At 39.3% G+C, this 25,815-nt stretch overlaps 1 protein-coding gene across 2 annotated transcripts; it reads right to left on the bottom strand.

Moving 5' to 3' along the window:
* Positions 1-2,222: 2,222 nt before the first annotated feature.
* lgr4 (leucine-rich repeat containing G protein-coupled receptor 4) lies at positions 2,223-25,815 on the bottom strand. 2 transcript variants are annotated; one of them, XM_008310000.3, is made up of 18 exons: positions 24,752-25,815; positions 19,102-19,173; positions 14,859-14,930; positions 14,425-14,496; positions 11,191-11,406; positions 10,351-10,422; positions 8,449-8,517; positions 8,056-8,127; positions 7,730-7,801; positions 7,514-7,582; positions 7,347-7,418; positions 7,088-7,153; positions 6,888-6,959; positions 6,711-6,782; positions 6,446-6,571; positions 5,930-6,027; positions 5,526-5,576; positions 2,223-5,445 (listed from the first exon to the last, which is right to left on the bottom strand). In XM_008310000.3, exons 1-18 carry the CDS (start codon positions 24,931-24,933, stop codon positions 4,037-4,039), a joined length of 2,934 nt encoding a protein of 977 aa, XP_008308222.1. In that variant the 5' UTR covers positions 24,934-25,815; the 3' UTR covers positions 2,223-4,036. The 2 variants fall into 2 exon arrangements, with proteins under 2 accessions (XP_008308222.1, XP_008308221.1); XM_008309999.3 differs by having other exon boundaries at positions 5,526-5,579; positions 24,752-25,814.

Below are 25,815 nucleotides of genomic sequence, written 5' to 3' on the forward strand. Positions count from 1 at the left end.
GTCGTGTTTCATCAAGTGAGGGCTGCTCTAACATCAGTCGACAGATATGCCTTTGATGCTTCCAATGTAAATATTTCCTCTGCCATCCTTCTCTGCCATCACCGCCCCCGCCTCTCTGTACAGCTTAAAACATCCAGAGGCCTCTCCACACATCATAGTTCCTTACCGATGGTAAAGCATGTAGCAGCACGTCGAAGTGAGCCTGAAGAAGCCTGAACCGGAGAGAAGATAAATGGAGGTCACCAAAAGCTAGACAGAATAAACTTGTGTGAATCAAGGCGGAGCTGCAAGAAGTAAAAGTGGTGAAGGTGGAGTTTGAGTACCTTTGGTCAACACTTAGTTAGAAGGAAAGTTGATTGTTGGATAAAGAGTTGGGACGGTCAGGGAGATGAGGTAAGCAGACAGAAATACGGAGGGTCCTTGACTTTCATCAGAGTTTGGTTCCTTGCTGTGACATAAGAAATGAAAAAAGTCAGGAGTGGCAGAAAAACATGTGTGAGCGACACTGGACATGAACATTGGTACCCAATTAGTAGATTGAGATCAATTCAAATGTACAAATAATTGAAATATAAATATATTTCAGTAGTGTGTAGTTGTGACCATATACATTAAGAAGGAAATCATGCAGTTCAATGTGTTTGATCACTACCCCAAAATAAAAGAGGTGAAGTAAAGGAAGCAGGACAAGTGTATTTTGTGACAGAAAAATAAAAACAAAGTTGAAAGGTCATGTTTATGAGACAGTAGTGAGACCTGCTATGATGTATAGTTAAGAGCTGTGTTTCCAAACCACTGCCGTGGCACACTAGTGTGCCGTGAGAGATCATAAGGTGTGCCGTGGAAAATTGTCCAATTTCACTTAATTGGGCTGAAAACTTTAAAATGTATTTATTACATATCATTTTTCTTTGCTTGTCAAAACATGAAAGAAAACTATTAAATACTCCTCTGCTAGGTGGCAGCAGATGGCAAAAAGAAAAAAGATAATCACAGCTGTTGAAGAAAATCTTTGTAAATGTCTTTCTTCAATTCCTGCCAGTATATCACCATTGTCTTCAACTAAACAGGCCAAGATTTTAGTCATTTGAACTAGAAGATTACTATATTTCATTACATATACTTTTTCTGAAATTTTATGTTTGCTGGTGCGCCGTGGGGTTTTTCCTGACGATATATATGTGCTGTGGCTCAAAAAAGGTTGGGAAACTGGTTTTTAGAAAGTGGAAAGTCTGAGCAGGAAGTGGCAAAAATGTAGATGCTGAGATCTTCACTGGGAGTGACCAGGATGGACAGGATTAGAGATGAGCAGATCAGAAGATCCACTGTTATCATGGAGGACCTGAACGGTTGGTGAAATAGAATGGAAGGCACGTCAGTGGAGGTCGACAATCCACTGTGGTGGCTGTTTCCTCTCAAGCACAAAGGAGAGCATATGACGGTGTAGAAATCCAGGCACCAATAACAATCCCTAAAACAGATGCTGATATACAGTTGTTAATATTAGGTTGGTCCATTCTAGTAAGTGTATAGTAAAACATGTAAACATGGTCGCTTGATGTGTGTAGTATCATTATAATTAAGTACACAATGTAAATAGTAAATAAAACTAGGAGCTTTTCAGCTAATACAAATGTTATTTCACTGTATTCAGGAGAAACACTGCAGCATTACTGCTAACTGCTGAGTCAGTGGATTTTGGACATTGCATTGTATTAAAAAGAAATGTTGCTTAGACATGCAAAATTCGATTTTCTATGGACTCGACTCAAGTTTTTTTCCTCTTCAAGAGCTTTCTTTTACTTATGGCTAGAATGAACGTGTGTTCATATCTGTTATTTTAAACTTTTTTGTAAATAAGACCGAGGCAAACCACAGCTATTGCTGGTCACATTATACTCAAAAAATATTTAGCTCCTTTTTAGTTCAGTTCTCAGCTAATTATAAACTCTGTTCTATATTTATGTTGCACACCTTCAGTGTCTTTGTTTATCTGTTATTTTTTGACAACCTGTGATAACACAAATGTGACAAGCTATTTTGGGAACCTCTGATGTGAGTCAGAACAAAGCGTTTGCACCATTTGGTAACAACCAAATCTGTTTAAGAGCAGAGCTTCCCAGAGAGCTCCCATAATATTTTTAGAAAATCTTTCACAACATTTTTCCGCATGGTAAAATCATGACGTTACATGTTAACAGATTAGACAAAGTTCACTGCTGCCCCATCATGAACACCAGTTTTATTAATGCTCAATATATAAAGAGAATTATTTTGCTACTAAAACACAATAAAAAAATAAAAGGTGGGGAGACCTGACATGGAAAATTACAAATTAGTTTTAATCTGAATTTAAATTTAGTGAGTCTTTTTTTTTTTTACATAGTATAATTCTGTAAGTTTCTATCTGTAAAATAATAAGAAAATAGTTTATAGTTTAATCTAAAAAAAAAAAATCACAGTTTACAGTACATAGATTTCTCCCACATTTTGTAACTTAGCTATGCATAAAGTTAGGTAAATAAATGATGACGATCAACATGTGTCAACAGGAAGCCAATATGCACATCAATAACAAAAAAATATAGATTATTCTTTATCAAAGCACTGCTGGTAGCCACTACATGAGAGGAGGTAGCTTCCTTAGTTAGCATCCCATTCTTGTTTCTTTCTTTTTACATACGAATACAAAAAAAAAACAACAACACCCAAATCACTAGAAAAAAATATTTGTACATTTTCATCAAATGACATGTGAAGCAATCCATGGAGATTTCAGTTTGGTGCGACGGGTTTCACACCAAGTCAAGACGGCAAATGTGATCTACAAATATTAAAACCCAGATTAGGATTATTCCATAATCAGGCCATGAAACGAACGACATGTAGAAGGGAGGAAACGTTTTCCCCACATTGCCTAAATTCCTGAGCACTCAACTGACATGCACTTGTGGATACATGCACCAAGGGTGTATCCGCCTTAATGCGCGCAGTCCTGCTCCTGCACAACACACATCAGTCAGTCCTTCGTCGTTCACAGTATTACACTCAGGGCAGATGGGATCTACGTTCATGTGCTTTATGGTACAACAATAAGAACAATAAAATTAATAACAACAGAAATAATGCTCTTTTGAAAAGCAAAGACATTTAAATGACAGGTTCACTTACTGATAAATTAACCTTACCAGAAGAGGCAGTGAATTTGTTAAAAATGTAACGTTTTACGTTTTAACGTGGACTTTTGGACGATCATAACAAACGTTTACCTTTTTAAAACCAATGCACTTTTTTATGTCTCAATGCATTTAATTGACATAGCTTAGTATAAAACATAGTAAAAAAACCCTCTTTAGCCTCAATCAATCAGCATGTCTGTGTTTTTGCAGTATAAAAATAACTGTTATTATTCTTAAAACAAAGGAAAATGATATTTGAATATTTTGTTATGTCAACATTTAAAGGCTGCCTTGTATTCACCCTGTCATCTCTGCTCAAACATTCAAATAAATAACATCTTTTTTTTTCCACAAACCACCGAGCATGACTGCAGCTAAAACAGTGATATTGGCATCTTTTTATGACATTCTTAGTCTTAAAGCAAAAAGTGTGTGTCTAACAGACCAAATACTATCCTCACACTGTACAGTCACAGACAGAAAAGGCTAGAAGTTATTGCTCACATTACATTACCGTAATGCCTAAAAGTTACATTCAAACAGAAAAGTCTAGTGTGATAACTCATATTATTTGCTACATTTACATTAAAAAATAATCAAGGTTTAAAATTACAAAAAAAATAGAAGCTTAAAAGTTCATGTCCAAGAGAAATTGCAACAACAATGGGAACTTTTCCTTTGTGTGGTGGGTTCTAAAAAAAACCCTTTAAATGTTGCATCTCTTCTAAATAAGTGCTGAATTATTTTTAACAGGGTCGTTGGCAAATTTTGATGTCTGACAAAAAATATTTCCATATTCCTGTAGCATCTATGTTCACATGACAGAGATCTATGCACAGAGGAGATGTGAAGCGTCTTTATTCCTTAACTCGAGGTATGTTGTATGAGTAGTGTACTAGAGGGAGACCTCTGGTCTGACAGAAGCAGGCTCTGCCACAGGCCTGAATCTGGTCTGAGCTGTCCGACACAAAGGAGTCCCCCTCATCAGCGTACTCAGACTGAGCAGAGGGCGTGCTGCTGTCTGCCCAGAAGCTGTCAGCACGCTGGCACACGGCCGCTCCTGCAAGGAGGGTGGGACAGCTGTGAGACTTTACCAAGTGTCTACAGATTGTGGATGACGATGGCGAAGAGCAGGTCCTGGCATGCAGCTCTGTATCACACTGTTCGCATGCTACGGTCTCGCCGCAGAGCTGAGAGTACATCCCACAGTCACAGCCCAGATGGGTGGAGGAGCCCCCGTCTGTGAGCTCTGACCCTCCACCGCCATCATCTCCGTGACATTCGGCACCAGCCTTAACCTCCCCGGTCAGACAGAGGCGGCTGCGTAGTCTCAGCCAGTCCTCCCTGAAGGCCGGACTGAAGAACACGTACAGAACTGGGTTCAGGCAGGCTGGCAGTGGGAAGAAAATGAGAGTAACAGACTTGGCGATCTCGGGGCCACCTGCTGTAGAGCCAGTTAAAAGAGGGGCAAAGGAGAAAGCAGCAACGGGGCAGAAGAAGATGCAGTTGGTGAATATGAGCCAGGCCACGTGTCTCAGGGCACCTGTCTGCTCCGGATCAGCGAGTTCAACCCTGCCCAGGTGACAGTACATCTGGGTGTACACTGCTGCAGTAAACAGATATGCCAGCGCGTTAAGCAGTACCAGGAACACTGTGACACTCAGAGCTGGACTGTCTCCACCAGCAAAGGGAAGACACAGTGGAGAGGCTGACTGCCCGTTGGTGCTCAGGAGCGGCAGACACGCTGCGGCAGCAGCCAGCAGCCCCAAGATTCCTGCAGCCAGGCTAAATCGTCGATTTCCTCTCCAGAACTCTCGATGGCTACCGCCGTTCCTCCGAGGTGACATTAGCACTTTCCCAAGAATTGTCCTGACAGCCATGCTGCGCTCCACTGCTGCCAGTGACAGTAACAGGACAGCCCACTCTGAAGAAAAAACAGCCAGAGCTCCAGTGATCTGACAACCAGGGCCCATTTCCCACATAACTCCATATTCCGCAAAGGAGCCCCAGGTGGCGATGTCGAGCATGGTCAGCACGAGGACATATACGCCAGTAAGGAGATTGGCCAAGGCCAAGAGCCCCATCAGCAGCCTGGCTGGAAGTAGGGAAGGGGCCAGAGAGTGGCAGTGACCTGCAGGTCTGTGTGTAGGTGAGAAGGTGGCCACCAGCACCAGGCTGTTGAAGACCAGTGACACCAGGCAGATGAACCAAACTGTCAGACGAATCATCCAGTTCCCAAGGAGGTGCTCACAAGGCTTAAAAGCACCTGGATAAAAAAGTGACTTTAAAACGTGATTTTATAAAGGATACCAGATAACAGAGGTAAGAGTGGTTGAGAACGGTTACCTGGAGAAGGAGAGCAGTGCATGATCATGGAGACTCGTTCCACCTCCTGCCCTGCTGTTCAAAAAAAGTGGAAACAAATGAAACCAAATGCTGCATTTCACCATAAAAATGTGAAAAGGGGTGAAGATTAGAAGATCGTAAGAGTAAAATGATGTGAAGATTAGAAGAGCGGAAGAGTAAAATGATCACATCTCCAACATCTATAGTCTCATATTTCTCCACAGAACACATCCAATCTATGTCAACCCTATCTAGCCTATAGGCTGAGCTGCTTTTCTTATCTGAACTCCATATCCTGATACATCCCTAGAGGATCTCAAAAAATCTTTCTTGTAGAAAGTAGCTCATCCAGAGAATAAATAAAACTTTTTTTTTCTACTTCAAGGCTCTTACTGCATTCTCACCTGAAGATTTCTTGGCATCAACATCCTCAGAGGAACTCATCAGTGAGTCACAACCAACAAATGCACAGCATTGGTAGGCGTAAGGCACCGAGATGGACCTGCAAACGAACACAAGCGCCTAAATTAGAAGGAGGTCAATATATACTTGTGGCTGTCAATCCAACTATCGATTGTCATGATTGACAAATAACATTTGATAGATGTACAGTATGTGTTTTATTTGAATGGTGGTTCCTGGACCAGAAATATATTTACTTGGTTTTGCAAAAGTCAAAAAGTTTTCTTCAATTCAAATTCAATAAATTTTAATTTAAAAAGGTGAAATGTTTTAACTTTTATTTATTAGTACTTCTATTAATTGATCTATTGATTGATTACCTATTTCCTAAAAAAGTAGCTGATTATTCAATGCTTATCACATCTTTTTACTTCTGCTGTATTCATAGTGTCTTGTAATGTATGTATGAAATGTATTACAAAATAAGCAAAAAACCGTAATACAGTGGTTCTTCTCACCTCAGTTTGGGTAGGTTTTTGGCAGTAAGCACATTTTTCATCTGTGGGTTTCCTGAAAGCTTCAGCTGACTGAGAGAGTTCAATCCTGTTGTTGGTATCAATGCCAGGAAGTTCATACTGAGATCTCTGAATTAATAGAAACAAAACATGGACATTTAAATGGATTTCATTCACAAAAGATCAAAAGACAAGGCAGGACAAACAGGATAACACATTTCTGTACTCATGGAAATTCAATAAAACCAGACACACATATGATACTCACAGGTTGGTGAGTGCACTCAGAGTACTGAAGGCATCTGGGTGGATAAATTGAATTTCATTCCTACTCAGGTCCCTGTGCAAAAGTACAACGCCATTAATCAACAAGCAAGTGTCATGAAGCTGTGTTTTTACAGGATCCAATGGGTGTAACTGAGAACATACTAGTGAGGTGACTTACAGTAAACGCAGAGCAGACAGACCATGGAAAGTGTCCCGGTCAATTTCTTGGATGTGGTTGTGCTGAAAGCTCCTGAAGATAGTAAAAAAACAAGAACATAACAGGTTAAAAAGGGGGGTTAATGATCGCCTTTCCTACCTCAACTAATACTAAGGTTGTTATCTGAAAAATAAATTACTTAATACATGCACCAGACTCACATCTCCTGCAGTCGAACGCAGCCCTGCAGAGACGGAATCGCTCTGATCTCATTGTAGGACAAGTCCCTGATGGAAAAAAAAACAGACAAAATGAACTATACTTACCAAACTATACTGGATAAAAAAATTATAAGAAAAAAACATGTGGCTCCATGTGGCATTTAAATAGCTCAGCTAGGTTTGAAATCATCTTCTGTTGATAGTTTGAAGTAATTATACTAACAAAACTGTAGGTGACAAACAAGGAAAACTTTCTTACAGGGTTCGTAGTAATTTCAAATTTTCACACAGGTTAGAAGGGACAGATGATATCTTTGTCCCTGAAAGTGTCCTGTGAATAAAAATGTTTAAAAGTCATTATTGAATCAAACAGAAATACATACAGAACTACAGATGCTGTTAAAGTTAAAGCTAAAGTTTACTTACAAGCTCTCAAGGTTATTAGTCCAAGTAAGGACGGGGAATTCCTGCATCATAGTAGCCCCGCGTAACATCCTGAAACAGATGGTGAGGTCAATTTAAAGTCAATTCCTAACAAAAATAAGAAAAATGTGAAGATATAAAAAAGGGAAATATGAAGCTCAGCTTCTCAGACAGATAAAACTTGATGTGTAAGAAGCATTGCCTGAATTTGAGACTTACAGGGAGTGCAGGTCAGATAGATTCTGGAATGCCGTGGCTCCGACAAAAGACAGAGGGTTGTCATAGAGATGTCTGTCAGGAACAGCAGAAGGAAAAAGAATTATAAGAATAAAGGATTATAACATCTGCCGCTGATTCATTTTATGCCTCATATTAACACCTCAGATAATAATAATCTTCGCTCCCATGTTCTTTCACGGATAAAATGTTGTTTTTTCAGGCCTTGGGTTAAAAAAAGAAAACAAACTGGAGTGACTAGTGAATTATGTCTGTGTTGCTGTAACTGGGTGGGAGTGGAGAGAGGAGGTGGAAGGAGGTGACCTTACATGGTTCTCAGCAGGGAGTTGTTATAAAAGGCCCCATCAGGTATGGAGGCGATGTTGTTGCTGTGGAAGCCACTGCAGAAAAAGGTCAGAGAGACATTTTGCTCAGTATAAAATATGACAAACAAATCACACGCATTTAACTTTAAAAAAAAAATCCAAAAATAGCCCTGAAAATATTTTGAAAATTCTAAGGAAAAAGGTAAAACCATCGAATCAAAAAGGAAAATAAAATAATGACAGTTAATGTATTAGAACTCCCTAACATTAGTCCTGTAAATTTACACCCAGGACATGTCAACAGGTAGTGCCAAAACTGCCAAACGTTTAATGTTGCCTGACGTCAGAATTACAGGCAACTACAGAGGACAGAACAACAGCAGGTGATTGACTCACAGTTCCTTCAATTTGGGCAGAGCTTCTATAGCTTTGGGGAACGCTACCAAGTTGTTGTAGTTGAGGTCCCTGTGATGAGACAGAAAAAGAACAGAGCTCTTTTTATTTTTGCATCATGACAAAACCAGCCCCAAACAGACGGATTCCAAAATGATTTGCACATGTGTACCGTCACAGTGTTTACAGAACATGCAAACGTACATTTATCACTAATGCCCAGTAGGGTTGTTACCATTTTTATCCTCCTATTACCACAATCTATGACTTCACTTTTCTCTGTGACCGTGATGTTAACATAAACACTGGCACAAGATTTTAACAGAATTTATTTTTACACAGAAAATAATTTGTATAGATTCCTACAAACTGAGGAAATTCAATTAAACATTACTTTATTTAAATGTTTTGATAGATCCTTATGATGCTCTGCTCGGCCACATCTTCAGTTATAAAACCTGAGGTTATCGCATCGCTAATGTAAAAATGCCAGTAGAAGAAACAAAGGCTTTGAATCATCTACTAGTTCCAAATAGTTTGTGATAGCTGCAGCCTGAGGACATTTTTGTGAACACAGAAGACTAAACACGATGAGACTAGTTGATAATATAATTTTACTTAATTTGCATTGTGTTTTTCCAATAACAGGATGCATGTCTTTCTGCCTAAGTCTAATTAACTTTTAGGAGAAGATGCCTGTGTGATTATGGCCTCTCTAATCCATAATGCTTTTACATTAAACCAGCAGATAAAACATGATAAAAGACCTTCAGTATAAAGCAACACTAAATCCTCTGGTTGTCATTATGACTTCAAGCGGTGTCCCTTTGACAGTACAGTAATTCTACACTTTGAGAATCACTCACTTGCAAAATTGTAGGTAAGACTTCAAAGTCTGGATGTTGACTCCACCTGTGTCACTACCTAGATGTCGCCAGTCATGATTTTCTGTCATCACGTCACTTAACATAGTCTAATAAAGCGGGATGTCAATCACACTCCGAACATATGGGTTATACCAGGAGTGGTGTCCTGTATGACCAGAGAGTGTTTGTGATAATTGTGGCTGTTTCCTCAAACATGTGTGAGTGTGGTTGCAGAAAAGTGTCATCTGAAAAGATTAAAAGCCAGGCAACATATTTCTTCATTGTCAAGGACGACTCATATATCATTGGCTGAACCTCTCTCTCTGTCTGTCTGTCTGTCTGTCTGTCTGTCTGTGTCTCTGTCTCTGTCTCTCTCTCCCTACTCTCGAAAACTACTTAATGTGTCAGTGCACGCAATCATAAAACAAACACAACCGGTTGTCTGGACCACAACTGCTGTTGGCTGACAAGACGGGCACGATGCTGACATTTCAAACTGATGTGAAGAAACTCACATCACCTCTGCTGTCTGACATAGATTTTGGGACCGGCATGCCTTTGCACTGATGTAGTGTGTGATACAGTAATGAAATGTATTTGTTTTGCATTGGGCATTAAGGACAGAGTTAGTGAACAAACGCCAAAATACAGAGTTCCACAGTGGAATTTGACACACTAGATTCTTTCACTGTGTGACTCTAGATAACATTTAGATGAATTACTTTTGAAGAATTCACTGAAAAACTGCAGCAGAATATTTGTGGTCTGTGTAAAAGTCAGTTGGCTAGAGTAACTGTTTGCCATTAGGTGGGACAGTGTGTGCGTTTGTGTGTGTGTGTGTGTGTATGGCAGGACGAAGTGAACAGTGGGAGGGCAGATTTGATAAGCATCATGTACTTTGCTCTATTTATTCTACAGCAATTAAAGGAGGAAGTGGACACAATGATGTCTGGCAGACTGGAGCAGAGGTGGGTGGAGGAGCTGTTAGCACACAAAAACACTGGTACAAATTCACATCTATTCAGAACTGTGCACTTACAGTGTCTCCAGGTTAGAGAGTCCGGCAAAGCAGTTTCCTCCTATGGCTTTAATCCTGTTGTTGTGCAGATGCCTGAAAAGGAGGAGAGTTCTCAGCCCTGTTGGTTCAAGTATGGTTCCGTGACAGATACAAATAATCTCCCGCATTTATCTAGAGTCCCACGTCTGTGATCAGGTGGCTGTAGTCCATGCGTGTGTATGCGGACATCTTAATTGTACTAATAGATAATAGGGCTTTCCTTCCTGTTTATCTTGACATGTTTACACAAACCTCCAGCAGCAACCGGTGTGTGTCTCTGAATATAGAAACCTCAACAGTAAACAGTGGAAAGTTTGAATCATTCTTTCAGGCACTCAAAACATAGATAGCAATATCCAACTTAACAAATACAAGTTCTGTTTTTAGGTATTATCAATAACATAGTTATAAAAACAATCTTAGGTAATTATATTTAAGTAGGACTCTTTCAGTGAAGTCACGCAACAGCATCGCACGAGTCCATTTTCAGCTCGAGAAATGTTGTGATCTATTTAACGCCTAGTGAGTTTAACTTTTTCTGCTACTCCCTTAGGTCATTTGAGTAAACATGAGAATGTTCTCAGTCACTGTGCGTAGTTAATTAATGTTTTCAGACAAAGTGCACCAGCAGGTTGTTCCTGCTAGGTTATTTATTGTATAGGTCTATTAGGACTCCATGTACCCTTCATTTGTTTGGTGCAGAAAAGATCAATTAACTGTCATCCAAAAAGCAGGGTTTTTTAGCTTGTAAAATAAAATAAAAATGTGTAATGTTTGGTGCAGATGTTTATTGCTATTAAAACAGCACGACAATATACTTACAGTACAACAAGACTGGTAAGGTTTGCAAAGGCGTTGTCTGGTATGTACGTGATGCGGTTTAGAGCCAACGTCAGAGCCTGGAGGTTAGCCTGGTGTTTCAGAGATCCGATGGGGACCTCAGTCAGGTTGTTATCATCAAGCCAGAGGTGACGCAGCTGCTGAAGGCCTTCAAAGCTGTCATCTGGGACTGAGGTGATGTGGTTCGCATCCAAACGTCTTACAAAAAATAAATAAATAAATAGCAGATTTATATATGGTATGAGTATGGATTTATTCTTGGACAGTGTGTGTTAGGAGATTAAAGCTCCTTTTCGACGCGGGAGCTACGCCCCTTAATCTGTGGAGCTGTACACCCCTGAGAATATCACAACAAAACTCAGTTGAACCAGAGCAAAATTAATACATGAATCCTTATCTCATGCTGTGAGAATTTAAGTAAAAAAAAAAAAAACAGACATGCCAGGATTTTTAGCCCTCTCCTGCATCTGATAATAGCATGTACGTGACAGAGAGAGACCATGTGTTTGTTGCACTGTCTGTACCGTACGTGTGGTCTGGAAGACTTGCAGGAGTATCCTGATTAGTTTTGTTATGTAAACCAAATATATTTTTATTTTTTTTACTGTGGGCGAGCTGCAATCTGTTTCCTTTTACTAGAGACAACTCTTGATAGTTAGGTGATGTCCAGTATTCATCACAAGACTGTCTTTCTCTTGCTATCCTCTTTCAGTGAGCGTCTCACCCTCCCTACAAATTCCTCTAGGCTGTTAGAAAAACAGTCTTGATTGACATGTAGCTCTTTTAAAGCTTTGCACAAACCAAGACCCAACTCTGCCAAGGGACAAAACTACGGCTACAGATCATAAAACTCTAAAAGAAGTAAGGAATTCTATTAGGCAAAAAGATGACTTAAGGAGAAACATAAAAAGTGATGGAGACTCGTCTAAGCACAATTCTCCTTTGGTGTACAGTGGTAATGGTGGAAGAAGCTAGTTGAAACAAAACTGAGTATGAATAGTACACATTATGAACCAAATGACAGTACAAATGATATTTAGATGTTGCAGAAATATAGAAGAGATGCCAAGTTGAAGAAAACTAAGAGTGATGAACAACCAACAGCACAAAGACTGAAATGTTTGCTGCTCATCTTCTGAATACAACTGACCTACATTTGCTCAGGGCTGTTGCTGGGCTTAGGTCACAACAAACACTGCAGCGGAGTGCAGGAGAGTAGAACATGTGATATGAGTGGGACTGCCCACAAATGACATCAGTATAGTCAGAGAGTAAATAATGAGATTTAAACTGTTTAATACAGAGAGTGAGTGATATACTATACAGAGAAAAAAAATCAAATCATATTAAAGGTTTTCAAATGGACTGGCTGTTTTTGTGGTCCACTGCAACCCTGAAAGAGCTAAAGTTTTCCTGCCCGTTTCAGTTTCTGTTAATAGTTTTTGGCCAACGGTACTGTTGACTTTTGAACACATGTACTAGAAACAAGTTCAGTTTCCCTGCTCCCTGTGTGGTCTCAGCTGAATGAGTTTTTTAAGAAGGGTCCGGGTGCATTTGATTTGTTCACATATCCACACTAAATGTTGACTCATCATTTTGAGTTTGGCTTGAATGGCTGAGAAGGTCAAAGTGTGGACACACCCTAATGCACACAGGTACTTCACTGCTTTTTGTTTATTTAGTGCATAGAATCTTCTGGTGTGTACATTTCAAAGTAGATTTTTTTTTGTACTGTTGCATCTTGTGATGTTTTAAGTTCAGTTAAATGGTTCAATGCAGACCAAGGCTGTGTTTTGAACAAGTTTTTGATCTGTTTGATGGACAACAGGGTTTGGACAGTAGCTTTTACATATGTTTAAGGACTATACTAATGGAGAAATACCCTATGTGTTTACATGATTTGAAAATGAAAATATCAACTGTTAATTGTCTTACTGCATATTTAAAAAGAATAGTGATTTATCTTACAAACACTAATAAATCAGGTACAAAGAAAAAATGCTCCTGGTGGCCGGAATGAGGTACTAAATAAAAAAAGTTCCTGTGCACCACACTTTCTAACTAAAACTTTCTGCACTATTTGTGCATAATCTGTGTTTATCCATTAATAGTTCACTCAGTGTGGACATTAACAGTTACTGGGTCAAACACCAGTTGTAAAACTATTGGCTGTTTCAGGTTTTAAGTTTAGCCCGCTGCTGCTGCTAATGTTCCACATGAAACCGCTCCGGTAAAGCTACATCTGCTGTACGTCTCTACGAACTGAGCACGCTCTGCTGAAGGGTGCTGTTTTAAGTGACTGATTACTTCCGAACTATATCACAATAGCTCCCCACAGTTACCCTTACTGTACTGTAAAGTACTTCCAATGTAACACAATGTTAGCTTCAGCTTAAGTGTCAGCCTCCTCTTATATTCTGCTCCACAACTTACAATCGGCTTTGAAACCAGAGAAACGTGTGCTAACTAGCTGGTCAGGATTGTAATCAATTTGGTAATTGTTTAACTCAGCTTGTCAGCTGCAGACTTACTAACGGTCCTGCGCTCAGTGATGCTGATCTCACACAAGCCAGACGAGGCCTCCACAAACACGTGTTGTGCACTGAGATGGAATTCTAGGCTCAAGGTGCCGCATTTTTGGCACTGTGAGGGAAAATTACCACATATATTGCGTATGTATTTGAACAACGATAAAGCTCATGTGTTAAATTAGTTAAAATGTTTAATTTCACAAATGTATTACCGTGATTAACTTATTTACTTCAACAGCCCCTAAAGGCACTGATCCACAAACAATGCAAATGCAATATGTAGAACATCAAATACCACAAAGTATTATCCTTACACAAAGTTTGTGTCTCTTTCTGCAGCTGCTCCAGACCTTTATCAGCCTGGTCAACACACTCATACAGCAAAGCATACTCTCCATGAGCTGCAATGGGCATTAAGAATGACAGGGCTTACAAAAAACTATTCCTTAGTGACGTTATGCCTTTGGATTGTCAAAATAAGATGTCACACAAAACCATGAGCAACTCTATTTTTTGGAGCACCACCAGCTTCATGACTCTTTACATGTTCCACCCAAATCTCAAAACAGATTATTCTCAGTCCAATATATTACTGTAGGATATGTGACTTTAATACCATCAAACACAGCCACAATAATGCAACAACATTTTCTGAACTTTTCTGTTAGAATTGAACATAACTTACAGTGACTGGAGAGAATGGAGGTTCTTCAGAGCTGCACTGGGAACACTTTTCAGCTGATTATTCTGCAGCATCCTGCAGGTTCAAATTTAATGAAAGGAAACGTTAATGTCCAACTCATAACAACATTTTCTATCAAAAAGCCAACATTATTCAGGTTAATAAAATGTGTTTCTGTCTTACAGTTGTGTGATGGGATTTATGTGCCTAGAATTAAAAAGAACATTACTGATTCAGAAATATAATAAATAAACGGATGGTAAAGGATACATAGAACTTTTGTCACCAAAACTGGCTTTTGTATAATTTTCTACAAAGGTTAACTGACTGTTTGTGTGTAGGAATGTTTATGATATAACCGTCTTTAGCAAGTGTGTGTGTGTGTGTGTGTATGTATCACACTGATGGTGTTGGAGGACGTGGGGTTTACCACTTACAGGACTTTGAGCTGGTGCAGTCCAGACAGGGCTTCAGGGTTGATGAATGACAGGTCATTTCCCGCAAGTCGTCTATTGGAGAAAAAGAGAACACAATTTAAAGTTCAACTCTGGTTTTTAATAGTCGAGTTTTACATAAAGAATAGCATATACTCTGACACACATGGAGTATTTCTGTATCTGTAGAGTATGTTGTTAAGGACTTCCAGTCCAGTGCCTAAGCAGGTCAAGTTTCAACTCTCTAGCTAAACACAGGGTCTGAGGGTGTCATAGACATGTGCCTGTGTCACGGGCTGTTGTCACTTCACACACCCCCGTAAGATTAGAACTTTTTCCTGGATGTCGCTTCACAACTTTCCTTTCTGTGCTTCACAAACATTACAATCCAAGCTTTCCAGTATAGAAACTGTATTTTCCATTAAACACTAATGTCTCAAGTAAACAAGTTGTTTACATCACTTCTTATAAATCATGTAGGTAATTAAAGCAATTGTGTCTTTATTTTTTATATCAACAGTTAGCGTTCAAAAAATATGAAAAGACATGACAGAAAAAAAATGGAAACAGAAAGAGTAGTGAGGCTAAACTGAAGAAATAAACCACACTCTACAACTTGTTTCAACCTGTGTTGCTCTGCTGGTTCATTAGAGCTGTCTTCCCATGTAACAGTAAACCCAATATAACCGATAGGCATTTAATTACTGCTCCTGGAAATAGTTATGACAGCAAAGTTAAGCACTTACTGTCCCGCATGTACATAACTTACAGGAAAAGGTGGCGGTCATTTTGGTTCAGAATGTCTCTGCTCAGACCTATTAACTGTATATTGATTCAGTATTGAGTGTTGAAATCAACTTCCACAACAGACACAACATTCATGTACAGAAATGATCCAACTTTTTCACTGACCAGCACACATAAGAGAGTTGAGCATATGTGCATGATTTATTGTTACAACTGCAGCCAACATTGTGTAGCTGTAACTAGAAGTGACATGGTAAAATAACATTTTAATGTTAATACTGTGATAATCATTATTATCAATATAACACATTATCAGCAGTGTAAACATAAGAACCAGTGATAATTTTCCAGGACCAACCCTTTTGAGAAAACAACAACCTTAATGTCCTTCAAAAGCATTACGTCATAATAACGAACACTGAAAGATTTAACCAAATCCAGAACTGTAATAACACGTTGGGTTTATTACATTTGTCCAAACATGGAGGTGAACCTACTGTAGCCCCTACTGTCATTGAAACAAAAATGCATTTAGTTTGTTGAGCATATAGTTGTTGTAAGCTATATGAAATAACTGCTCTGTATCGAGAGTAAAACAAGATCTGAAAATAGTTAATTTTTCAAATAGAAATGGAACAAATGAATTCATGTAGAAGTTTTATTCTATTATAAGAAAATCATTTTTTACAAACTTTATAGTGTCATAGCACTTCGTCATAAAAATGTACCCCATACATAAACTGAGACTGTTGTTACATCATCATAAAATTGCTACATTAGACAATGATTTATCTTAAAACAACTGCTTCTGTGTCTGCACAAATTACTTTGGAGAAAGGGATGCTTTTCTTCTCAGAACAGGAAGTGTACAGGAACTGTATATAGGGCTGACTGGCACACACAGAGCCCAAGTACACACTCTGGCCTGAGGGATTTATCACTAAGCAGGCCCTGCAACTGGAGCTGCTGGGTGTCAGCCCAAACACCCATGCTGCCTCAAGACCCATAACCTTTATGTCAGCTCAAAACTGGCCTTTCATTCATATGAAATACATTTTCAAAGTTTAAGGCTTCATTAATAAGATAATATAATAATTTGTACAGCAGACTCTGACAAGTCTCAAAGCTTTCCTACAGCTCCTGAAGTTTGGTGAAATTATGTCCTCTATGCAAGCATCTTTGCAGTGCAAATGTCAGTATTTAACAGCACAATCAATGTTTTGTGATGGTGTCATTGTTGTCACGCCATACTGCATCACTGTCTAACACACCCAGATCTAGTTTCAATACCCTTGTTTCTGATGTAAATACACTTTAATTTGTGTGCTATTCAAAGAAAGCAAAACAAAGGTTCTCAATGGATCTTAATTACAGGTCTGTTTTGGTCACAAGGTGCAGTCTGTTAATGGTTTGAATGATGGCTGACCAAAGCCCTTGGTCTAACTTTTCTTGTTTGAGACTAACCACAAAGAAAATCAACTATTCACATAGCATCCAAAAAATGTGAGAAACATAACTGCTATCTTCCAATAAAAGCAGCCAATGCAGCTGAATAAATCAGACACCCAAGAACCTTTAGCTACTAAAATACTAAGTATTATGATTTGACAGTCTTTCAAACATCCTTCAGATTTCATAATAAACCACACTTGCACTTTCAACAGTTCTCAGATTTGATACGAATTAATGTGATAATGATCACTAAAGAATAAATCCTTCACTTGTGTATTATATCCCCTGCTGGTCAATCACTGTCAATATTTAACCGCCTCTTGCGTACAATGGCTGCAGTATGTGTCAAAGAAGTGTGCTGCTGCAAAAGCAAACACATGACTTCATTCCCCATGTTTCCTTTGCTAATGACCATGTCATGAGGTGGAACATCTCAATCCATGCCTTTGTGCCAGAGTTGTGAAATACCTGACCTCTAAAATCTACAGAGGTTTGTTATGAGATGAGATAATGTGTAAATTGTGCATTTCTTTACCATTTCCTCCTTTTCCTGTTTGGCTTTTTCCATTTTTATTTTTTAATTTTTTTTTAAATGTGTTTTTCAAGAGTAAAATTTCCTTTTCTTTTTAATTTGAAATGTTAAGTATGAAACTGATGCTGTGTGAAATGTTTGTTGGTGAACAAGAAAAAAGCACTTTGGTATTTTATTTTTAACAGAAACTCCTATAAAGGATATCATTCACACTTGTATTTATTGTTTATAACACACAAAAGAGTTCTGATATAAAAAGAAAAAAAAAAGAAAAGAAACTTTCGTTCTACTTAAGTAGTAGCGTCAATTCATTTTTTAGTGACTGCAATGAATCCCAGCCTCTTAGACACAGGTAATTTCAGGAACATCAACAAAGTGCAGAGGAGGCAGAAAATAGCTGTCATCACATCTGCTGGGCTTTGTCGTGCCTTTGGCAAGAAACAGAGAGCGCAGAGGAGATTGCGTGACTTAGTCGGAAGGAATATTCATCCCTTGTCTTCACTCCTGTTTGAGTATGAGGATAGGCACCTCTTTTACTCTGTCAACTCTTTCTATCCCTGCCTCTGCCCTTAGGGCCCCAGCTCTGGTTCACTGACACTGCTTTAACCTTTAAGCCTAAGAGTTAACCACCTAAGTTCAAGACACGCCTGAAGACTTGTTCTCAAATAAATGCCCATAACAATCACATGAAGTAAGGGTAGTTTAAATGAAAATACATTCCTTTTAAATAAACACACCGTGCAGTATAATGACCTAATACATCGCAGAAGTCCCAGCAAGAATGGGGGTTGCTTGTTCAGTTTAGTTTCCATGGAAACCATTGTTTTGCCCTCTTCCTTCCTGCCTTGCATTCCTCCATAGGATGTGATGAAAACTAAATTGCCCTTTAACAAAGCAATTGGAGTGTTGTATGGAAGAGCGACGGGTAAAGACTGGATTGGCTGAAAGATGCCTGAGAGTTGGGGGCCAGGGGGGCGATGCCTCCAAAGATCAAGTGGAGCTGTGACTGCAGTTCACTGGCTGGTCAGTTTGAATTTCTGAGCGCCACATGTTACCTGATATCAGGTAGACAGATTTTATCTCAGACTCCCAGCAGCCCTGAGCCAGACAGCGGAGTATTTAAAGACTGGAGGAATAACAAACACCCACTAAGATCAGATGTATGTCACTCAACACAGTCCCAGAGACATGCTGTTGCCATCCTGATAATCCCTTAAAAGCAAAAATCCACACAGGATGTCACATGACCGTAGCTTTAATGCATGCTCACCTCATCTTTTTAATTGGGGTTTTACTGCACCTTTTATAATTGTCTTCGTTCGATTCACGGTTGGTGAGTGATTCGTTACCTCACCTAATACTGCGCTTACGATCAGAGGACAGTCTTGTATGCCGTTGCCGTTTTGCAATTCAGACTCAATTACCCAGGTGCATATCTTCCAGCCCAGCCCTCATGTCAACATTGTACAGAGCAAATACATCATTAGGAAGAGAAAAAGAGGGGCATGTACTCACAGTTCCTCGAGATAGGGGAAGTTTTTGAACACATACGCTGGAAGCTCAGTGATGTTGTTCATGCTTAGGTCACTGTGGAAACAAACAAACAAAAGGAATCACTGCAGGAACACAATGTTTGGTTTTTAGTTCCGATGAAACCTTTGAATAGGTTCTGGAATATCAGTATTTTTTAATGACAATACTAATATACAAAAAGGAGAGGGATCTTTGATTATGTAAGTTATACAAAATAATGATGTAGTATGAACCAGTCTAAGAATTACTCTATGCTGTACACACTTTACAGACAATACAGTTAGTAAAATAATGGTTAGGTTTGGTGTTGTTTCTATAAAACTGTGACAACACTGCAGTTGAGCCACAGAGAAGCAACAGAACTGTTTTTGGTGACTTTGGGATCCTGTCAGTTTTTTTTCTTTCTAGAAGCCACATATTTAGTTAACTGTGGATGTGGGTGAAAAGTGGTATGAGTTTTTTTTTAATTAACACTGCCAATAGTAAATATTCAATTAATGCTGATATGTGGTCATCCTTGTGTTATTGTGCATTCAGTGTGTGTAAGTGTGTGTACATTCATCCTGCTCAATACTTGAAAATAAATTCAACAACCCATCTCTCTTAATTGTGATCCAGTCTGGTGTATACATGTTCATGCAGCAGAAACTGTATTCCTTCCCAAAGCATCAATTGTAATAAAACAGTTTTAAATTTGGGAGAAATAATGACAGTGTAGTTCTTATCTTACCTGCCTCAAGCAAAAAGGTAACAACGCTGGGAGTGAGACAATGTTTGACTGTGAAGAACAACGTCTTTGTCCAATCACAGACAAAATTCAGCAAATGTAAACAAACCACATGGCAGCTGTATCACACATCTCTTATAAGATTAGGGCTGTGCCTGCATGTGTGCAACCTGAATAACAAAAATTTTAAATAAGCCCTTCTCTTTAGCCGCAGGGATCATCATTTTTTTTAAAAACCGACTTCAAGTAAAGGATCAACATGTGGCAGCATGAAAACTATGCAAAGGACTTGATTTGACAACCCACCTAAGCTTCAATGAGTGTATGTGTTCATCTTCATAATGATAATGCAAACAAAAACACCAAATACAGACTTGACATACAAAAATCATCTGTGCTCCGTAGACATTCCACCTGGTTTATTACTTCCAGTTCCAGAGGGCTGGGTTAGGTTTACTAAGCATCAATGTACAGTAAAATAAATAGATTTCCTTACATATGTCCTACCTTAAAGAACTAGCTCATTTCAAGACAGAAACAAACATCCGGGATTGACAAATGTATCAAACCCTTCCTCCCCTCCTCCTCTTTCACTCTTTAACTGGTCATCTTGAATTTCACTGCCAGAACTCTCTAGGACCTTGTGTGTGGGCCTCTGAATCCTACAAGGATCATATTGCCCTTCCTCTGCAATCCCAAATACACAGTCATGCATTCAAACAAGCACACGCGCACACACATACACACACTGCAGCAGCCTTAAAAGGCGGGCCCAGACAGAATCCTCATCCTCTCTGCAACCTATGTCCCATCTCTACTTACCTGCTTATCCAATTACCATACAGACAGGGCAGTTACAACATTTCTACCTCCAGTGTCTTCACCCTCAACCCTAACAAGGTGGCGTTACTGCTCTATACCCACACCTGCAGATCAGTCACCACCTAAAATCAGATGGATACATCCTAAATGACATTTTAACTGTTCAACTAAATCTTCTGCAGACCGTTGACTGTACTGAACCACATGCAGCCCTGGGAGTATGGGAGGCCTATGTGACTCTATCAAACTTCAAACTTCCTCCCCCCCTTTTTCCTTTTCTCCACGTTTGGCTGCTTTACTCATCAAAGTCCCAGTCTGTCCCAGCTAAGATAAACTGGATGAAACTGTGAAAAAATAAAGCAGTAATACATTTTAAAAAGCTTTTACTGCTACAGGAAACGAGCAGAAGACAACTTCAGAAAAGCAAGGCTGGACACTTTAGCAAAGCTAGTCTCAACTGGAAACAAACAAAACTTACTTTCTAGCAAGGTGTCTGATAGCATATTTGGGAAAATCATGACAGCATGACTACCATTTTAAAAAAACAGTTGCAGCTGCAGGTACAGTCATTTTTCCAGTGTTAAAACGTATTCATGAAATAACTACTACTTTGATAAATACATCCCATCAGAATGCTTGGTTCTAAAGAGTTTGAATCAATGATCGAATCCTTGTTTATCCAGGGTTGACTGTCATAGATGGTTTGATACATTTCCATGTTATGCAGCTTTACATTAGGCTAATTTGTGGCTATAAATCGACAACAGGTGTGAATGTGAGTCAAAATGGTTATTTATTTACCCTCACTCTTGCCCAATGTTAGCTGGGATTGGTCAGAGCTCCCCTATGACTCGAAACGATAAGCAGCACAGATAATGGATGGATGGAAATGGCTGATGTGATCTCCATATGACAGAAGCATTGCCTGTTTTGTGTATTTGCTGTTTTAAAGCACCTTCTGAACATTTTTCCACCATCCCTTAACTCTCACATCCTTTCAACAACTTTTTCAGACGCACGGATCTGTTTTAATGTTCTAAGCACATGGACTGATGCACATGGAGCAAGTGCACTGAAGGCAATACAAAGAACAAAGTTTGGTATTAAAACCTACGCAATTGACGCACAATTCAAACATTGTGTTAACTAATCCAAGGGTGTGAGTTAAATCTAATGAACTACTCAGAGAGCAATAACCCGGGTGACCCAGCACTATTAAAATTTTTATTATTCTAGTAGTTTTGCCAGTTGGAAAATATGACACCTCTCTGCTGAAGAAACTAGTTAAGGACACAGTTTAAATATTCTTCTTTTCCCAAGTCATCCTGTTTGGGAGCTGGAATTAATGTCAGGCTTCTTTCACCTCTGCTGACCATGAACAAAAGTATCATTCATTTAAAAATGGATTGGGGGCACCAGCCAGGCAGGCTCCAAAGGCAGAGTGCAAGACCCCTGGCTCTATCCCTTCATTTTCTTTAAACCTCAACCTTGTTCACACCGTGAAAGAGCCTGGCTCAGTTCATGCACTGTGCCAAGAATAAAATTTGTGCAGGGACTTGGTGGCAGGTAAACTACATACCTTCAAAAGGAGTGTTTGCTTTGTAACAGGCTCACGGGCCTCCTCTTTTCTCATGTCTGCTTTTCTATGACAGGGCCATTTCCATTACAGACGCCAGCATTCAGGCCCCTGTGGGCTTTAGGTAATAGTCCTCTCCAACACTGGAATATGATTTATTGCTGAAAGTCTTTTTGGGTTTTTAATTCTAAGCAAACTTACAGGTCAACTGACAAAATAAGAAAGCCTGAAATTTAATTCCCTTGTGATTAGTAGCATCTCTTGAGCATTAAATCTAAATCTTTGTTGTCTTACTAATTCCTCATGTATAGAAATACTATAACAATTACACAACTATAAGATATAGTTAGGACAAAAAAAATGTATAGAAGCCTTCTACTATGGAATCACCATATTATTGAGGTTGCATTAGCCTCGAGAGAAGGAGACTCTGCAGCTGCAACATGTCTCACTAATCCATCATGATCCCTAACCCCAGTGCTTTACATACAAAAGACTGAGGGAATGGGAGAAGACAACTAAAGTTCAAGAGACCAGGAGAACAAATGAGAGCAGGACAGAGAGAGGGACAAACAACCTTTCACATACTTTCTAAGCGTTTTGAGGTGAATGAATTTGGCACTTGACTATTAAAAACCTGTCACATGGCATTTAGATAAGCATGTGCAGAGCAAACTTTTAAGGCAGCTAAAATCTTAAAAACAGCATATTGTTCCCCATTTTTGGCATAAAATGCAGCAAAGGGTATGATATCACACTGTAAAAACACAGTTTAATGTTTGAGATCTCAGACTGCTCATAACAGAGTTTAACAGTCCACCCACAGTGCAAGGTACATTTTAGCAGTTTCAGCTGCCAGCAGTAGGCCTAGTGTGACATGTCTTAACAGCCTGGTATATTAATCCACTCCCTGTGTTTACTCTGCCTGAACAGTCTACACAATTGTGACTACAAAAACTAAGATTGTGTGTATAGTGAGGTTGACAGCCATTCTTAAAAAGAAGGATAAACACGGCAGATAATTATGAAAGAAAACGCTACCAATTTGAGACCAAGTCTCGATGAAGCACAGGAATGTATATATACAGTATTTGCAGTATATAAAACTGCAGATATTATAATAAATTACAGGAGGAATTCTTCCTATTTAGGAATAACCTTACTCTGAAAAACAGATGGCAAAGAAACATCAAGAAGCCAGAGACGGTTGTTGTCTTTGGTTCTGTAGTAACTTTGGGTTTATGATTAACTCAGTGGCTGTGAAACAAACTTCATGGGGCAATCATCAACTGTATCTGTCCCCATTCCTACCAGATATAACCTGCCTACTACCAATGTGCCTTACATTTTTCACTGATAGAAAAATGACAAGTTTCTCTTTAAATTTATACCCTAGATAGAAAAAGAAATCACTGTGTACTTCACCGTGTTGTCATTTGTTTCCCTCTGCTCACAGAAAAGCAAGTGCCAAAATTGTAATTTTAGAATTTATTGACTAAACTTAAAATTAAATTTAGTCAGACATACGACTGAGTAATTATTGAGAAGATTTAATATAACCTTCTTACTTTAGGACAATAATATGTAGCAATTATTTAACTTTGGTTTAAAATAAAAACACAATTTAACCTTTAAGAATGTGAGCAGTCTTATGAAATGTTTAGTTTTTTGGACAAAAACACATTTAACAAAGGTACCTCATTTTTTAGGGTTGGACACCCACATGTTGATATACTTCAAAAGTATGTGAATTTTGTGCGTCAAATCGCTGGCTGAAAACATAACCTCCAAATTAATCAGCTATGAAAGTCATTAAGCTGTTCATCATTGGTTGAAGTTGTAAAAAGATATAACAATTAAGTTAAATACCTTCAGTTCAATTTAGGTCTAACAGCTATCATCACAACTTTACAATAAATATTAGAATTGTTGACAGTATCAGAATATTGCAGTTGTTGAAACTTGCAACATTGACGTGTTGGTGCAGTATCCCAGTACAGCAAGATCTTCAGCTTTCAAAAATCCCCAAACCTGGTCTGGATTTGGTTGTAGGAACTAACTTTTGCTTCTTTTCTTTTTTTTACTATTCTTTTTTTTTAAAGGATGGCTTAAAATAGTGTAAAGATAATAAGTGTAGCATAGTAATATCATGGGTTTGTTTCCTGAGTGTTAAGCTTTGCAAAACTTTGCCACTGATACTGGATACAAACCAATACCATGGGCAGATTATGGTTAAAGGCTGTTTTTAGGTAAATATCTATATTTGTAGTATAAATCTGAAAACCACATATTTGTTTTTTGTGTTTTGTACATCTGGATATTGACAGGGTTTTAAGTGGAACCTCGTACTTTATTTATAACCATTATTTAAAGAGTTAACGTCCATTAACTTGAAACAACAACAGCCCACACATACACTGGTCAGGCATGTGTTAGTTAGTTAGTTAGTTAGTTAGCACACAGCCATGTTGATAGTTTTCACTTGACTGCAGTTGTGTATTACTTACATATAGTACGTGAAAGCACTGAGTCCTGTTGGGACACTGGTCAGTCCTCTGCCCGAACAATCTGCCCCTCCATCTTCATCGCAGCTGCATGAGGGCGAACAAACGGCTGTCGTCTGCCCTTGACCGGCGACACCAGGACGAAGCAGACACCACACACACGTCCAAAACAGAACCACGCGCATTATTTTCGATTTTGTCGGTTTCAGGTAAAAGCGGCGCAAAAGGGCGGTTGGACGGCCAGGGAGGGTGCTTTGTTTGCGGTTCAGTCTACTCCGGACGTCGACTTCTCATGTGGTTTACTCGGCTCAGGCATGGAGTAAAGAAGGTGAAAGCCCGGCTAACGCCTTATGGAAATAAAAATATAACACCTAGACACCCAAAATTATTTCACCCGTCAAGTTAACGTCTAAAACTAGACGTTCCCTTCGAAGACGAGGAGTAAAGGCTCTCACAGGCGAGCATTTCTCAACCTTCAGTGTGTCTCTCAGTCCATGTAAATGAAGTAGCAGCGCTGGCGACAGGAGAAGCGGTTGCCTACCTTACGTTTTTTACGTTTTCGTTGTCCCATTAAATAAGCAACCCCCACCTCCTTCGAAAAAAGCAAAGCGGAGCCTGTGAACGGTGAAACCTTGCGTTACCGGACACTCATCTGCTGTGCTGGTTTGTTCCCCTGCAGGAGATCAACCGTCAGTTTTCAGCCAGTGCTCCCGTCCCCCTCCACTTCTCCTGACATCAACAGCGTGTTTGTAGCACGGCAGGCACGCACACACACACACAGACAGAGGCAGGCACCCTACTGGACAACCTGCAGCACTGGGCCTAGCCTCAAAAACGCTACATTCTGCTGCCAGTCAAGAACTCACATAAACAGATAGAGCTAAAAGTCTTCCTGTGGTGAAGGAATGTAGTCAGACCCTGAAACCACTGTGAAAACATACAAAGCAACCATGGGCGACTCTAAGGGGCCCAAAACGTCAAGGGGGCCAGGGCCTAATCTTTTAAAGATACTACTACTGATTAATGAATTACGTCAGGATTTCTCCACACCTCTCTACAGTACTCGT

The sequence above is a fragment of the Cynoglossus semilaevis genome, chromosome 5 (genome assembly GCF_000523025.1).
Source record: "Cynoglossus semilaevis isolate Cse_v1.0 chromosome 5, Cse_v1.0, whole genome shotgun sequence".
NCBI classification, from domain to species: Eukaryota; Metazoa; Chordata; class Actinopteri; order Pleuronectiformes; family Cynoglossidae; genus Cynoglossus; species Cynoglossus semilaevis.

Coding starts and splice junctions, on each gene's coding strand:
- lgr4 (XM_008309999.3), bottom strand. CDS start 24,933: ATGCGCGTGGTTCTGTTTTGGACGTGTGTGTGGTGTCTGCTTCGTCCT. Junction 6,028..6,445: donor AAAAACCTACCCAAACTGAG/GTGAGAAGAACC, acceptor GTTCGTTTGCAG/GTCCATCTCGGTGCCTTACG. Junction 5,446..5,525: donor GCACTGCTCTCCTTCTCCAG/GTAACCGTTCTC, acceptor TTTTTTATCCAG/GTGCTTTTAAGCCTTGTGAG.